At 41.3% G+C, this 17,360-nt stretch overlaps 1 protein-coding gene and 1 long non-coding RNA gene across 2 annotated transcripts; one reads left to right on the top strand and one right to left on the bottom strand.

The window, feature by feature from the left end:
- Window positions 1–4,788: 4,788 nt before the first annotated feature.
- Window positions 4,789–10,134, bottom strand: DNLZ (DNL-type zinc finger). Its single transcript, XM_074294101.1, has 3 exons — window positions 9,578–10,134; window positions 8,126–8,265; window positions 4,789–5,530 (listed from the first exon to the last, which is right to left on the bottom strand). The coding sequence occupies exons 1-3, from the start codon at window positions 9,827–9,829 to the stop codon at window positions 5,362–5,364; spliced, it is 561 nt and encodes a 186-aa protein (XP_074150202.1). The 5' UTR covers window positions 9,830–10,134; the 3' UTR covers window positions 4,789–5,361.
- LOC141557834 (uncharacterized) lies at window positions 8,407–12,214 on the top strand. The gene is made up of 2 exons (XR_012486908.1): window positions 8,407–9,108; window positions 9,300–12,214. It is a non-coding gene; the product is annotated as an uncharacterized LOC141557834 (long non-coding RNA).
- The last annotated feature ends 5,146 nt before the right edge of the window (window positions 12,215–17,360 follow it).

The raw sequence follows: 17,360 nt of genomic DNA, 5'->3' as shown, positions 1-17,360 counted from the left end.
TTCAGTATATTTTCACATCCTATGGGACAAGTTTTGGTCAAATCAACAACCTTTCAATTAGGAGAAATGGCCCAGACCTTCCCCTAACATTATTATTCTATGAGTCAGGTTTTGGTCAGACAGGGTTAATATTAACAGAAGACAGATTATTAGTTAAACAAAATTTGCAGAAGGAATGATCCTAAATTCCAAATAATGACAGGAAATTAAAAGTTCCCATAACAAGACACTTCCCCAGAATTTTTTTTTCCCCCCCTGAGGCTGGGGTTAAGTGACTTGCCCAGGGTCCCACAGTTAGGAAATGTTAAGTGTCTGAGATCAGATTTGAACTCAAGTCCTCCTGAATTCAAGGCTGGTGCTCTATCCACTGCGTCACTAGCTGCCCCCTTCTTCCCCAGGATTAATCAATAAATTTGCTTTTCTCATTAGACAATAATATGTTTTTTTTTTCCTTCTTCTTCTTCTTTTTTTTTTTTTTTTTTTTTTTAAATAGCGGATGTAGTCATAGAAGCTCACCTGAGGCCATGTTGTCTTGACTAAGGAGTTCTCATAAAGCCAATTCTATCTAGACAACCCCAGGCCATAAGCTATATTTCAATCCAGCAACCTTCTGGCTAGGCTGCTATTTACATATGCCTTAACCCCCTTTCCATCTCTTGCACTGAGAAGAGCAGTAAAATTAACCCTATCACTGCTTCCACTCATCTCTGTAACTTCCTAGAACATAATACCCTTCCCTGGCCACCATTCATCCTCTATCTGTTGTTTCTCCTACCAGAATGTAAATTCCTTAAAGGTAAGGACTATTCATCTTTATTTGTATTCCTAACATTTAATATGATACCTGACATATAGTAAATACTTAATAATTTTTTTTTTCACTTATCATTATTTCTCCTCATCCAGAGGAGTCTATTTCTGGACATAAAAACTTGGAAAAAACAAGACCTTCTGAATAGTTAAAGAATGCTGAATTTTAAGTCATAAGTTTTGGATTCAAATCATAACACTACTACTTCCTGTGTGACCTTGAGCACTTTTTCTATCTGGGTCTCAATTTTTCATCTGTATAATTAATCTGTTGAACTAGATGATTTCTAACATTCCCTTTCAGCCCCGAAGCCCATAAACATGGGTTTGGCAGTTGTTGACATAGGAATTGCTCAGTTTCAGGAAAAAAAGAGTAAAGGACATGATAATAGTCTCTTTACCCCCACCACTCCAAATCTCCCATCTGGCTAAAGGTTACTGTGGAGGGGAATAATAGCTGGTTGTTCACCAAGGAAAGGACAGGGGGGTAATAGATAGGGAGTACACCTCCCCCCAAACCCCATAGAGAACAATAGGAAATCCTTATTCTGCCTCCCACCCAAGGAACTGCATTTTCCAGCCACCCCCCATTTCTGGGCAAGAATAATTGTCTAGGCATTCTGGGACCATTGTGTTAATTTAAATTGCTAATTCTCTAGCTCAGTGACTTCAGCAGAATGAATATCTGTAGGAGCATGCCCTCAGTAATTAATGCTGAAGGGCACACGTCCCAGGGCACTGGCAGAAATAAGTACATTTTTGGCATCTTGTAAAGTCAGAAAGATGGATTCAAGATAATTTACATATAGTCTAGTAGAACTATGGACTAGCCCTGGACTGGAAGTTAAGAGATCTGAGTTTGAGCCCAGGATCTGCTATTTATGAGATGACTCTGAGCAAGTCACTTTACTCTTGTAATTTTGTTTTCTCTTCTATAAAAAAAGGAAATGCCAATCGTTACCCTGCTTACCTCTTAGGATTCTTATGAAGGTCAAATAAGACAAAAGTGTCTAAAATACCTTTTTATTGTTAAGTATGACACCTACATGTAAATTGCAAGTGGAATTTCCTAAAGCAAGACAGGCCTGCATCTTAAGTGAGAAAATAGGGAGCCAGCCCTGTGTCATGTGGAAAGCATTGTCCTGGTGAAGAAGTATAGCTTCTAGGGGAAACAGCAACAATTTTAAGGTCCCCTAACTTTAGAGGGCTTCTGTTCTAACAATGTCAGTAATTCTAAAGTTGTCTAGTTTTGGAATCTATGATCCGTCAGGAGGTGTTCTCCCCCCAATCTTGGAGTACTATTGTTCTGGCAACATGTCTGTCAATGATTATAAAAGTCTTCTGGCCTAGGAATATAATATTTCTTCCCTTAGACTTTAAGGAAGATATATTAATGATCCCGATGATGCAATTCTAGTGGTAGAGAATTGATGTGAGAATCCCCTCTTTGGTCAGAGGGGTAGGTCCAACATGAAAGAATTTGGGAACTGAAATCTTAGTGGCAAAAAGGAAGTTTTATTTTTCATTAAGAAGCTCTGCAAAGAATGTGTTAACAGAAACCTATTTTATGAGCAAATTTTGGGGTCTGGGAACAGTTTGAGCTGATTATCAGACCAAGATCTCCCAATTGAATGAAATCACTTTGAAGGCTTTTTTTCCAGAATTTGGAATTTCCTGAATGGGGATCCAGCTACCCAAAAGATCAATGGGGGGTGATTTGCCCAAGATCTCCAATTGAATGAAGTTGCTTATCTTAGAAAAAGGCCTGTCTGGAAAATATGCCCCCTCTCAGACTCTCTGGTCTGAGACCCTGAATCTCCCTTCTTTTACAATTTCAGAGTGATTATTTTATACATTAAAGGGGACACAGTTTCAGAGTTCGAAACCCCTCCCCCTCACTGAGACTCTAACCTTAGAATACTATCGTTTTGACAATCACGTCTATCACTGATTCTAAAGCCTTCTATTCTTAGGATACTGCTAGATTTTCTGGTCAGTGATAACCAAATTCCTGAGACCACTGCTCAGTTTTACCTCTAGGCCATAAAATTAGCATATTAATGACATGAAGAATTGGATAAATGTATCTTCCTGCTTCAGGTTCTTTGTTAAATTCTTTTGGACTTTAGACCACTTCAACTAGCATTACAATTACAATAGATTTTGCCCCTTGACTTGGATATGGGTTCAAGCCTGCAAATTCTTTTGAGACATCAAGTGACCCGGGTCTGTGACTCCCAAACTCTTGGGGTCCCTTCCCAACCTCAACACTGGGATACTCAGTCCCTCATCCCAGGAGCATAGCCAGTAAGTACTATTAGACTTGAGGGAGGAAAAGTCCCATCAAAATCCTATCTCTAAAGCTCACTAGAAGCTTGACTATCAGAAGGACAACCTCCCCAAGTCTGCTTCCGAACTCATGCTGATGTCACTTATTGCAATTATTATTATTAATATCATTATTATTCATTTGGTCAGATCACTTTCTTGTTCAGGCTTAATTTTCTTGTGGCTCACAATAATATGGCACTTTAGGATTTGCAAAGCACTTCTAATTAAGTGTCCCAAAAGTCTCAGTTCACTTTCAAGCTTTAACAAGCTTAAAATATACATTTAAGCTTTAATATATGTAAAACCAGGACAGCTAGGTAGTACAGTGGAAAGAGTACTAGGTTAGAGTCAGGAAGGTCTGAGTTCAAATTCAGCCATAGACATTTGCTAGCTGTGTGATTCTGGACAAGTCATTTAACTCTGCCTGTTTCCTCATCCATAAAATGAGCTAGAAAAGAAAATGGCAAACTACTCCAATATCTTTACCAAGAAAATTACAAAAAGGGTCACGGAAAGCTAGACATGACTGAAAAAATGATTAAATGAATGTAAAGCTTCAGATTTAAAAGTGTAAAACTTCAAATTTTACAAGATTTTTGGGACAACCCTGTATATGATCTCCTTTGACCCCCACAACCTTACTAACTAGTGATCAAGAGGCAAGTACATCAAAATGCCCTCTTATTATGGTCATTCTAGTACTCTGAGCATCTTAGGATGGGGTACCTTAATAGATGGTATCCTTGAGTTATGTGATTGGAAATATTCAAATCTGGTTGGTTGGCCATCCTTGTGACAAGAGCTTCCTCACATTTTCCTGGGCCAGACCTTGGATGCCAATTTGCTCTTAGACTGTCTCTATTTGAAGCCCCTGGCTGAACAGGCCCGCTGGAAAGGCAGAACTCCTGGCCTTCTGGCACAGACTAAGTCATCTCCATGCCCAAAGAAATTCTGAACAAAAACTATATAGTGGATGACTATTACAAGGCACTTTAAGCCTTACCATCTGCCTTGGCTTTATGGTCTATAAATCTCCAGGACTTACAAGATACATTGACATGCCAACAGAAGGATCTCTGGGCCTTGCCATCAGACACAGCATGACTCCCTCAGGACTTCTAGCCTTTCTATCCCATTTTACTTTTTTCTTTTACATATGGTCTCTCTAAATTAAAATGTCTAATGAGTCTCTCTTTGAGAGTAAGAATGGGATCAGCTTTTTCTATTCATATCCCCAGCATTTAGCAGGTGTGTGGGAGAAGGATGAAGAACTTACAGCACATATTGATCAGAGACTATTTACTAAAGTAGACCAAGCCTATTAGGCCTGAGTTTTGGCTTCTCCAGAATCACGTGATTTTAGATAAGGCCGAAACAACATTCCACTGACCAACTAGGGGTACAACAGACTTATGTGACCAATCACAATATACAGAGGGTGGGATTTTGGAGGTTCTTTGTTTGAAATGTATAAAAGCTGTAAGCATTTCAAGGCTCTGGCCCTATCCTGCTGTGAAATTTGGCTTGCAGACCAGGATGGGGGCCGCTTCTGGAGATTCTAATAAATAATTCTGCTTTCTATGAGTGATCTCTGAGTAGTCAATTTGGGTAGGTCTTCTTGTCCCAAACACAGGGAAAGACACACAATAAGCACTTAATAAAGCTTATTTATTCACTTCAATGATAACAATGAAAGAAGATGCTTGTTAACTCACATCAGTCCTTCAGTTGGTGGAAACAGGTGATATTGCAAATAATAAAAGGGACAGAGCATTTTTAGACAAAATCACTCAGGTTGAGATCTCAACTCCCTCTGGATGTTTGACCACTAGATATACTAACTTCCCAGTGCCTAAAATACAGGGACCAGGTTGGCCCACCTCCATTCACATCCCATCTTTGGCAAGTTGCTATTTCCTGAACTTTCAAATGTACCCCCACATTATTCTGATTTGTGAAGACATGAGTCTGTGAAGCTTAAGTGCCCTGTGGTCCATACAACTAGTGTATAGAGTACCCAGGGTCTAAGAGCATTTCATATTACTAATTTTTCTCAGAGTTCTAAGACTGAGTCTAAACAGCAGAAATCTCAAAATGGACACAGTACACTGGAATTTTGAAGATGATTCATTTTTGTTTATAAAAACAAAGGCAAAATCTCAGCACAAAGCACAAAGATAAAATGGAGAAAACAAGGAAAAAGTCCACATTTCATCTGAATCAGGCTGGGTCCTTTTTTGTGGCATCTGTAGGATTAGAGCTGCTTTCCCCCTCTGAGGGAGAAGCAGATTGCGGTCCAGCTTCAGTTTCTGAAACAATTTCGAGAATCTCTTCCCCCGTCATTCGCCTCACCTTCTCTCCTCGAGTTGCCAGGATTTCTTCAATGTTCCTAAAGACAAAGTGTCCCAATATGAGGCTATGATTGTCAGCTTTTCTTCATTCGCAATCAGAATTACACGAAATCTGAGCCTAAAGCCTGAGGTTCAAACCCTGGGAGTTTGGCTTCAACTGCCAACTACAAATGTAATTACCCTGTCTTTGTTGACTCTCTAGAAGGTAGTAACTGCCTAGTCTGGGCCTGCTTCGCCACCTCTCTCTCAAAGAGTTCACAACCTACAGCAGGTGCTAAAAGGTTGTCTGTTGAATGAACTCACAAATCAAATTAATACCATAAGTTCCTAGATCTGTAACCAGGGAACCATGTAGTATCAGAAGGAAGAGAAGATGGAAATATTTAATCACTCCTAAATCCAGAGCTGGCCCTAAACAAAATTTTCAAATAAATTTCTATTTTCTCCCACTTTTCTTTCTGTTGACTTCTCTCCCTATCTAAGGGACTTTCTGTCCAGGCCCCTGGGCACATGAAGCCCTGAGCATCCAAGTTTACCAAACCAAAACATACTTAACTTGAGCAATTGCAAAGAGCTCTGAATTTCAAAACACTTTCCTAGGCAATGAGGTGGCAAGTGGATAAGGGGCCAACAGTCAGGAAGACCCAACCTCAATTCCAGTCTCAGACACTAACTTTGTGACCCTCTCAAGTCATTTAACTTCTATCTGCCTGTTTCCTCAATTGTAAAAGTGGAGATAATAACACCATCTACCATCCAAAGGATGATAAGGATTCAAATGAGACATCTGTATACCCTTAGCACACTAAATAAATGCTTTGTTGTCACTCTCCCCACTTCCTCTTCCCTTAATCAAAAATTGTCGTTCCTAAAATATAGCTATCGAAAATAGGGGCCTGCAAAGAACTAGAGAAATTATGAAATGCAAAATGGGTAATTTTGATTACATTAAATTAAAAAGGTTTTACAAACACAAAAAAAACAAAAAAAAACAATGAAGCCAAGATTAGAAGGGAAGCAGAAAGCTGGGAAACCAATTTTTTACAGATAGTATTTATGTTAAAGACCTCCTTTAAAAATATAAAATACTGAGTCAAATTTATAAGAATATAAGTCATTTCTCAACTGATAAATGGTCAAAGCACATTTATAGTCATGTTAAAAAAATGCTCTAAATCACTATTGATTAGAGAAATTCAAATTAAGACAGCTCTGAGGTACTGCTTCATATCTATCAGATTGGCAAAGTTGACAGGAAAAGATCATTTAAATTTTGCTGGGGATGTGGGAAAACTGGAACACTAATGTATTGTTGGTGGGAGTTTCAGGTGACAGTCATTTTGGAGAGCAATTTGAGGCTATGCCAAAATTGCACAATACAGAACTACAGTGATCCAAGACAATTTCAATACACTTGGAATGGAAAATATCTCTCTCTCTATATATAGAAAAGATTAAATGGAGACTAAATATGGATCAAAATATAGTATTTTCACCTTTTGGGGGGGTTGCTTTTTCTTTTTTGTTTTTTTTTCCTTTTAGACTGATTTTTTTTGCAAAACATGAGGATTATACATGTATAACCTCTATCAGATTGCTTGTTATTTTGGAGAGAGGGAGCAAAATGAGGGAAAAAAATTTGGAACACAAAATCTTACAAAAATGAATATTGAAAACTATCTTTGCATGTATTGAAAAATAAAATACTATTGAGTTACCAAAAAAAATAGATGCCTATAGAGAACTAAGCTGTCTGAACTAAATCTCACTAGATATAACTTACTGACATCCCTTAACTCTCAAAAGGAAGGAAGAACATTCATTTTTTAATACAATGCTTATTGAACCAAATTATCTGAAGTTGTTGGTATTTAAGAAAAGTTTTTAAGTTCTGCTTTTCACAATGGCATGGGGTCAATTCTCCCAGCACTGACAGCTGCCTGAACCTATAAGAAATCTTCTGGATAGTTGGAAAGAAGATTCTCTGGATGGCTAACCATATAAAAAATCTCTCTTTTAAAAAGAAAAAATTCAATTTTAAAATTTTTTTCCAATTACGTGTAGAAACAATTTTTAAAAATTCTTTTAAAAAAATTTTGAGTTCCAAATTTTCTCCTTCCTTCTCCAGCCCCATTAAGAAGATAAGAAATCTGAAAGTATTTCAAATGATGTGGGTATGACTGTGGAGGAAACAAACAAAATTCACCCTCCGTTTGGGAAAGACAACGCGTTGGGTGTTGGGAGAGCCAGGTTCCAATCTCAAATGCTGTTTACAAGCGGTCACCCTGTGGCCAAGTCACTTCATTTTTCTAGTCAAGCCTTAGTTTTCTCATTTGTAAAATGGAAATAATACAGAGCAAACTGCCCACCTCTCAGGATTATTGTGAAGAAAACACTCAGGAAAATCTTTAAAAGATAAAGAAATAATAGTTATTATCATTATTAAGTGCACCTGCCTTTGACACAAACACTGACATGTTGGGAATATCAGAATTCCGGATATTGGTAAATTGTGTGTCACAAGCTTCTTTTTGAAAAACGAAACACCTTATTTCTGGATTATAATCCAGAACTACCGATTCCAATACTTACACAAGGGACTTAACTGATTTCCAGGAAAAGTGAGTACTCACTTCTTGCCCTCCAGGTCTGAGAACCAGCCCAGGTTGTCAGCAATGATGTGGTGGTTCCGGCAGCTGGGACACGTCACGATCACCACTCCTCTGTGATAGGCCAGCTTGGAGATCTTTTTAGTGGACCTCGTCCAACAGACCTGAGGGAGAAAGCAGGCCCGTGGACAGGTCACCACAGCCACGCCCACCGCGCTCCCCCAGCATTCCGGGCTTGTAACTGCGGGGTTTCAGCCCACCCACCCTCCATCTGGAGGCCGTGTCTGCTAAGGGAGAAGGGACATGATGTCATCACTGGAAACAACACTGGGCTTGATGTCAAGGGTCGAGATCTGCTGGGAAAGGAGCCTCAGTTCCCTCACCTCTAAAATGGGTATGCTAGTTACACTGCCTCCCTCAGGGCTTTTGTGGGAAAGTGAGGTGTGAAAGGTAAAGGACTGATCACTGCGAATACTCCCGCTTCTCCTAGTGCTCCTCACACTGGCTCCCATCCCCCGTGCCCAGTGCTGTCCGTCACACGCTCAGTCCGCATTCCAGGCGGCCCCCAGCCCCTCCCTGCTCCTCTCCTGCCACACACGGCAGTGACTAACAATGATAACGCCTCACATTTATAAAGCTCTCACATTTACAGACTTCAGCCCCCCACCCCCGCACTCACCCCTGATGGCGGGTACGAAGGACAAGGGAAGTTTCCATTGCACTGGGGGATAACTGGAGGTCCGAGGGGTGCAGCTCTCCTCCTGTGCCTTGGGACTACCTAAGGCCACCGCGCTCTCCAGAGCCGTCCCGTCCTTCCCTATCACTCCCCCTACCCCCCCTACCCCTCCCGCTCTACTCCGGCCTCCACTACTACCAATGGCGCCGAGCGCGCGCAGTGCTACGTTCCGAGGAAGGAGAGGCTCCCTTCTCTGGAGGCAGCTGGATGGTGCCGGGGAGCCAAGACCAGGGTTCAAATCCAACCTCAGACTCTTGTGAAGCGGCCCTAGGCAAGTCATTTATTCCTATTTGCCTCAATCCCTTCGGCTGTAAAACAGGGTAACAGTGGTTCCCTTCCAGGGTTGCTGGGAGGATGGCAGAACTGTAAAGCGCTTGGCGCAGTTCCTGGCGCATGGGAAGCCCCATATCAATACGAGTTATTATTATTAAAAGAACCCTATCCCTGTATGTCATTCTACAGAGGGGACGGCCACCGACAGCAGAGCGCCCCAGAGCGGAACAGAGTGAGACCCTGGGCGAGTCATCGCCCCTCCCGCAGCCGTCGCTAACGCGCCGAGGGGCAGGGCCGCCTATCAGTTCGCGCACGCGCGACTTCCACTCGGAGGCCCACGCGGTTCGACCTCCCGCGGTCCCACGTGCCACGCTCCAGGTTCTCCTCCTGCTCTCCCCTGCTCGGGTTCGAGAAACCCGCCCTGCTCCGCGGACTTCAGTCTCCGCCTCCACACGCCAGGCACCCACCTTGCAGGTGTACACCAGCTGGTAGTGAGAGGCCTGAATCCGGCCCAGCTCAGCCGCGGAGCCGGGCCCGGAATCTGGCCCCGAACTCAGTGGGCGCTGCCAGCACCGCAGGCCGCCCGCCGGGCCGGACCACGGCCGCCTCTTCCCGAAGCTGTCTCGGATGCATCCCTGAGGTGAACCAGGCCCAGGGCTCTTGCCCGAGGTTCGGACCAGGCGCGCCAACCGCCAGCCCCACGTCGCAGCCCGCTGCATGCTTCCGCCCACTTCCTAATGGGCGGACGAAGCCGCGTCGCCGCCATCTTGAAGTCGGGCAACGCCGTCACTATGGCAACAACAACCTAGTTAGCTGACCTCCCGCGGCTCTGCCCCCTGCCGGCTGAAGCGGCTCATTGCAGCGCCTTTCTGTGATTCAGGGAAGTGTTCCTGGTATTCAGAATTAGGGCAGAAAGCGCCCTGCTCCAGTCTTCAAAACTCTAAGCATTGTGGTTTAAGAAGTCACTGGCCAGAGGAGAGCAGCCAAGGTGGAGAAGGGCCTTTGCGTCCCTGTTAGAAGAGAACTGGTTAAAGGAACTGCAAATGAGCTTCCAGAAAGATCAGACACGGGGCCTCCTCGCAGGAACTATGAGGAGAAGCTGCAGGGACCAATTTGAGCTTGCTAATACTTAGAATTGTCCAAAAGTAGAATGGGTTCTTTCAAGAGGCGGGGCTTTCCCCTCCGCGGAAGTCGGAGGCGGCGACCCCGGCCGCTGTGTCAGTGCCGGCTTTTATGTATGGATTGTGCGGTTAATGAAATCCTTCAGACTCTGCAGTTCTGTGGCAAGGCCATAGACTCCGGAGCTTTCTCATAAGGTGATAGATGTAGATGAGGAAACCCCCTCTTTTACTGGGAGGTGCGGTTCCTTGGCCAAGGCCCCAGCTAAGAAGCTTCAGAAAGGAGACTTGGAACTCGAGGCCTGGCTCAGAGCCAGGGCTCCTGCCAGTATTGTGCGTCACCTTCTGTGCCTCAGTCTCCGCTAAAATGAGAGCGCCCTAACTCGAGCCCGGCTTGCTCCCCGCAGCTCTGGAAAGCGGCACTTGCGGGACGAGACTTCCTCCGAGCAGCCGCAGCGCGGGCCTGCCTGAGAGGAGTGACCGCTCCCGGTGTACCGTGATGCAGACAGCAGAAAAGATTCACTACCCAAAGGCCCGGGCTGTGACAGACCCCGGGGGCCTCCCAGACCCGCCCCTTCCCCCAGGTGTCTGTCACAAGGCCGCTCCCCAAGGCTCGTCCCCAGTCTTCCCAGGGAAGGCAGATACTTGGAATCTGTCAGTTCTGCTGGTTTAACAATTGCAGAGCTGGGAGTATCATAACATCATGGTAAGACCGAGGCTGTGGAAAAGCATACATTAGCAAGCATTTATTAAGCACCTTCTGTGTGCAAAGAAAAGTTTAGATTGATTCTGGAGGTGATAGGGAACTTTGCACTCTTCCTTAGCTATTGGGAGACATGAAGAAACTGAGTCTTGGGAGGGTGTCACAGAGAAGTAAGCTGGGTCACAGGGAGTCACCTTTCCCTATGTAATGTAATGAGGTTCTGGGATGAAGGGCTGCTCCTTCAGACTGGCCTTTCACTTGTTTCCAGCAAGCATTTATTAAGATCGTCTGGAAGCTGGTTAAAAAGGAACATTAGGGTATAAACTTCTCACATTAATTCTTTTTTTTTTTTAATCTTTCAAAATAACCTTTTCCCAAAGGATTTGCCGTAAACGAATAAACAAAGTTGTTACCTGCTTTCTAGCTTCATCATCCCTCTAAAACTGTCCTTTTCATACAAATGATCTCAATCGCCATTTCTAAAGGCTTTTTCTCAAGCCCCATAGTACTTGACCGCACCGCAGCATTTGACACTGTTTGAAATGTTCTTTTTCTCTAAATTAGGATCATTCTCTGGGAGCAGATTTCTTGGGGAGCTTCTGGAGGCAGCCTTAGTTTCAGTTCAGTTCAGTAACCCCGAATGCAGCCAGGAGTTAAAGTCCAGATCCTTTACTGTGTCCTTCACAGTCCTGAATCTTTTCCTGGGCCCAGTTAGTTGTAGTAGAGAACTATCCCTCTTCTTGGCTCCCAAGAGCTGTTGTCCGAATGTCTCTGAATCCAAAGGTTTGTCCTTCAGCCTCCAGCCTCTCGTCTTCCCAAAGCCTCCAGCCAGCACAAAGGTGGAAGTTGGAATGAATCTTGATTCCTCCTCCCAGAGAGTGGGCTTGTGGGGGCTCCTTAAAAGTATGCTCTCTTAAAGGTGTGAATCTCATGGAATTCTAGTAAGTACATTACTGAACTAGAGAACTGTTAAGTACCTAAATTAGACAATTATTGTCTCTATCTATTCCATGATTTAGCACCTTGTAAGAATCCTAACAACTGTTGACCATCTTCCCCTTCCTACATTCTCTTTTTTTAAAAAGCTTTTTATTTTCAAAACATGCACAGATAATTTGACAACATTGACCCTTACATAATCTTGTGTTTCAGATTTTCTCCTCCTTCCCCCCCATCCCCTCCCTAGATGGCAAACAATCTAATATGTTATACATGTTAAAATATATTTTAAATCCAATTATATATAAACATATTTAAACTATTCTCTTGCTGTACAAGAAAAATCAGATCAAAAAAAGAAAGTAAATGAGAAAGAAAATAAAATGCAAGGAAACAAAAAGAGTGAAAATGCTATGTTGTGATCTACACTCAGTTCCCACAGTCCTCTCTCTGGGTATAGATGGCTCTCCTCATTACAAAATCATTAGAACTGGCCTGAATCATCTCACTGTTGAAAGAGCCTTGTCCATCAGAATTGGTCATCATATAGTATTGTTGTTGAAGAATATAATGATCTCCTGGTCCTGCTCATTTTACTCGACATCAGTTCATGTAAGTCTCTCCAGGCCTTTCTGAAATCATCCTGCTGGTCATTTCTTATAGAACAATAATATTCCATAACATTCATATACCATAAATTATTCAGCCATTCTCCAACTGATGGGCATCCACTCAGTTTCCAATTTTTTTCCATTACAAAAAGGTCTGCCCATGTGGGTCTTTTTCCCTCTTTTAAGATCTCTTTGGAATTTAAGCCCAGTAGAGACACTGCTGGGTCAAAGAGTATGCACACTTTGATAACTTTTTGAGGATAGTTCTCCAGAATGGCTAGATCCATTCACAATTCCACTAAACAATGTATTAGTGTCCCATTTTCCCCACATCCTTTCCAAAATTTGTCTTTTGTCTTTTCCTGTCATCTTAGCCAATCTGAGAGGTATGTAGTGGTATCTCACTTAAATTTATTAATTTGCATTTCTCTGATCAATAGTGATTTAGAGCACCTTCTCATATGATTAGAAATAGTTTTAATTTCTTCATCTGAAAATTGTCTTTTTGATATCCTTTGACCATTTATCAGTTGGAGAATGACTTGGGTTCTTATAAATTTAAGTCAATTCTCTATATAGTTTAGAAATGAAGCCTTTATCAGAACCCTTAAATGTAAAAATGATTTCCCAATTTATTGCTTTCCTTCTGATCTTGTCTGCATTAATTTTGTTTGTACAAAAACTTTTTAACTTAATATAATCAAAATTATCTAGTGTTCAATTATGAGTTCCCACTGCATTCTCTCTCACTTCTCCTACCTATCCAACTACTCCTCAGTTTCCTTTGCTGGATCATCTTCTATATCTCATCCCTTAACTGTGTTTGTACTTCAAAGTTTTGCTCTGGGCTCTCTTCTTTCTCTATATTCTACTTCTTGATGACCTCATTAATTCTCAGGAGTTTAATTACCATTTCTATGCAGAAAACTCCCTGGTGAGGGTTACAGATAGTGGAAACCTTGGGTGAGGTATAAGACCCTCTAGCCCAGAAAGGAAGCCTGTTGAAATATCTGGTTTGGCTCTCTATTCCCCCAGTGGCTTCTCAGCCTTTCTGAGGAGTCAGTAGGTGTGACCATCTGTGCTTACTTGAAGCAATTATACTCAAGTAGGAAACACCTGTCCATAACAAGATTGGTGCACTTGAAGATCTCCATGGTTATAGGTTATATTAAATGGAAAGCTGCCTTGATTAAATGGACTCCTGCTTGAACATCTTCCAAAGTCCCTCCTCATCACTCCTCACCAATATCAGGGCTCAGCCTGGTCCTGAAGTCCTCTGGTGAGAAGAATTAGATATTCAGGGCTCAGGCTAATCCCAGAGTCCTCCCCTTACAGCTCCCAGGTCTAAATATCCATTCCTAGTCTAATCTCCTGAACTCTAGCCCTACATCACTTATCTATTGGGCATTTTGAACCAAATACTGTGTAAGTTTTTCAAATCTAACATATTCAAAACATAATTCATTATCTCTGCAAAAGCTCACCTCTCTTCTGAAGTTTTTGTCAAAGCCATCACCCTCTTTCCAGCTGTACAAGTTCACAAACTGGGAGTCATCCTTGACTTCCTTCATCTCTCCTCTCCCCATCCAGTCACTTTCTATACTCCTGTACAGCTTCTCTTGCCCATGACATCTCTTCTCTCACACAGCCACCACTTTAGTTAAGTCCTCATCAGAAGTTCTAGTTGCCTTCAAGGCTATTGTAATTAGCCTCCTAATTGGTTTTCTTGTCTCTAGTTTTCCTTTATAGTCTATCCTCCATACAGATGCCCAGAACACAAGTGTGCCCAGGGAGATTCAGGGATTCCCTAAAAACCAACTCCTATTTGGCACTTAAAGTCTTCACAACCTGTATCTAACCTACTTTTCTAAAACTATTATACATTATTTTTCTTTAATCAAATTTGTCTTCTCACATGAGGCACTCACTTTCTTGCTCTTGCTCTATCTCTCTCTTTCTTTTCTCTCCACTCCTTAATATCCCCCAATTTTTATATGGGCTGCCTCCTATCCTTGGAATGCACTTCTCTATTCACCACTTTACTCAAGTGTCAGTCCTCCATCCCCCAAATGCTAGTATTTCCCCCCTCAAAAAATTACCTTGTATTTGTTTTGTATACACTTATTTATGTATAGGCAAGGACTGATCCATTTCTAACTTTGTATCCTCAGAGCTCATCTAATAAGGGCTTAATTGATTGATGACTAAAGAACAGACTTGAAAGATACTAATTTGTAAATGAAACGGTGAGGATTATAAAATTTCACAAACCATTATATATCTTATGTAGGAAGAGCTAATCACTCGGGAGTAGAGAAAAGGGCAAGATTTCAAGCAGGCACATTCATAAACAGATGCTCTGTGAGTGCCTAATGGCATATATCCATACATTAAGACTTTTTATTTTTAATCACTCTTCTCTATATATACTATTTTATTTAGTGATCTCATAGGCTCCCATGGATTCAATTAACATCTCTATGCTAAAGATGCTCAGAACGACTTATCCAACTCTAACCTCTCTTCCCAAGGCCAATCTCATGTTTCTAATTGCCTATTCATGGACTTCTAACTAGGTGGTTCAGTGGATAAAGCAATGGGCCTGGAAAACCTGGATTCAAATGTGGTCTCACCCACTCACTAGCTGTATGACTCTAGGCAAGACACTTAACCTCTGTTTGCCTTACATACTGGGGGAGGAAATGATAAACCATTCTGATATCTTTACCAAGAAAATTCCATGGACAGTTTTGGTATACTATAGTCCATGGAGTCACCACGAGAGACATGATTGAATGACTAAACAACTACAATGTGGATATTTCAAAATGGATTACCTGTAGATTCCAGGCCCAGCACTCTATATGCAGCCATCTATCTGTCTGTATTATTTATACATGTACACCTGTAACTGCCCAGCAAAATGTAAGCACTTTGAAAACAGGCATAATTTCCTTCTCGTCTTTATGTTCCTAGTACAATTACTTGCATTTCATAGACATTTAATAAGACTGTTAATGGGATTTTTATTAATACTATAATTATTTGGTCTGGACTTGGAATTTCATCATTTTAAGGAACTTGTGTGAAACCACCAGGTATGATGCACAATATAGTGTATCTTTAATATTCATAGAGAATGCTTAGAGTACTGAGAATGCCCTACCTTGACTACCTCATGGTCACAGCTAATATGTATCAGAAGAAAGATTTGTACAAAGATCTTTTTGCCTAAACAGGTCCTCTTTTCCCTGAGCCTTGAGTTTCCCATATTTTTTTTTTTGGTGTCATAGACCATAGTGAAGCCTTTCTCAAAATGTCAGTTATTACAAAGGAAATTAATTATATTGAAATATACTTAGCAAAAAAATTTTTAAGTTCGTAGGTTCCAGGTTAAGAATTCTTTCCTTAAGCTATGGATTATTGATGATGATGATTATTATAATTATGATTATTACTTTAATAGCCTCTTCCTATGCTCCTTTATGTTGAGGGGATGAGCCTGGTTTACACCAGGAAATTGCAAGCTCTGGAAAGTCCTGCCACAGTGCAAAGGCATGGATTAGCCACCAGATGATGACTTTTATGGCCACTGCATCTCATGAAACCATTTCCCAAAGCATGGAGGGGCTGAAATCTAAGGAAGAGAATGTCTCCACACCACCTGTCCTATCCATCATATTTCCCTTTATGTACAGAGTCAGAATCCAAATTCACACTTCCATCACTTCTCAACTCTCAACTTTTCTACTTTTAGTCTTTCTCCTCCTCCACAGAACTGTCAATAGAATCCTCCCAAAGGACAAGTAGGAGTACACCATTCCTCCGATTAAACATCTTTAGTAGCTCCCTATTACTTCTAAGATAGAATAATGAATACTCAATTTGGCACTGAAAGCCCTTCATACTCTGGCTCCTACCTATTGTTGCATAGTATACAGCATCACCTTTCCTGTTCCATGCTTTGCTACAAGATAATCCTCATACCTGAAATAAACTCCCTTCTTGTTACTCTTCAGCTTTGGGATCTTAAATTCTTAATAATAATAGCGATCATCTAGATGGTATTTTGGTTTGCAAAGTATTTTATTTTTGTCATTTGATCCTCACAACTCTCTGAGGCAAATACTATTATCTCCATTTTATAGGTGAAAAAACAGGCTGAGAGTTTAAGTAATTTGCTTGCACAGTAACTTCTTTCAAAGCCAGCCTAAGTTCCACCTCTCCAATTGTTAATGTTCTTTCTCCCTCACGAAATGTGTTGTTGATGTTCAGTCGTACAGTTGAATCTGACTCTTTAGGATCCCATTTGGAGTTTTCTTAGCAAAAAAAATTGGAGTGATTTGCCATTTCCTCCATTCAGATGAGGAAACTGAGGCAGGTTAAGTGACTTGTCTAGGGGCATAAAGCTAGAGTCCACTTCACCATCTTGTATTTAATTATCTGTGTATATATTGTATTTTCTCTACAGAATATACAATTTTCAAAGGCAGAAATTGTTCTTGGCACAGAGCAAATGCTTAGTAAATATTTAAATCAAATCAATGAAATAAATATTTTGAAGTATTCAAGCAGTTCCTTAAAAAAGAAATATCCCTTAGGTACATAACACTAAGATTTTAAAAGCATTTTCTTCCTAATTATTTCATAAAGTAGGTAATACATATTATTATCCCTATTTTATAGATGAGTAAAATGAGTTTCAGACAAATGGAAGAATTTTCTTGGGATTACTTCCCTAATTCCTAGGGTCTACTTCCCACCTCCAATCTCATATATATCTTGTACAATTTTGTTTGCATCTTGTCTCTTCCATTAGACTGTTGCTGATTTGAGGGTTTTGTTTTTTTTTTTTTTTTCTGTTTTTTGTATCCCTATT

Source organism: Sminthopsis crassicaudata, chromosome 2, assembly GCF_048593235.1.
Source record: "Sminthopsis crassicaudata isolate SCR6 chromosome 2, ASM4859323v1, whole genome shotgun sequence".
Classification (NCBI taxonomy): Eukaryota; Metazoa; Chordata; class Mammalia; order Dasyuromorphia; family Dasyuridae; genus Sminthopsis; species Sminthopsis crassicaudata.
The sequence above is the reverse complement of the archived record's forward strand: the minus strand, read 5'-3'. Positions and strand labels throughout refer to the sequence as shown.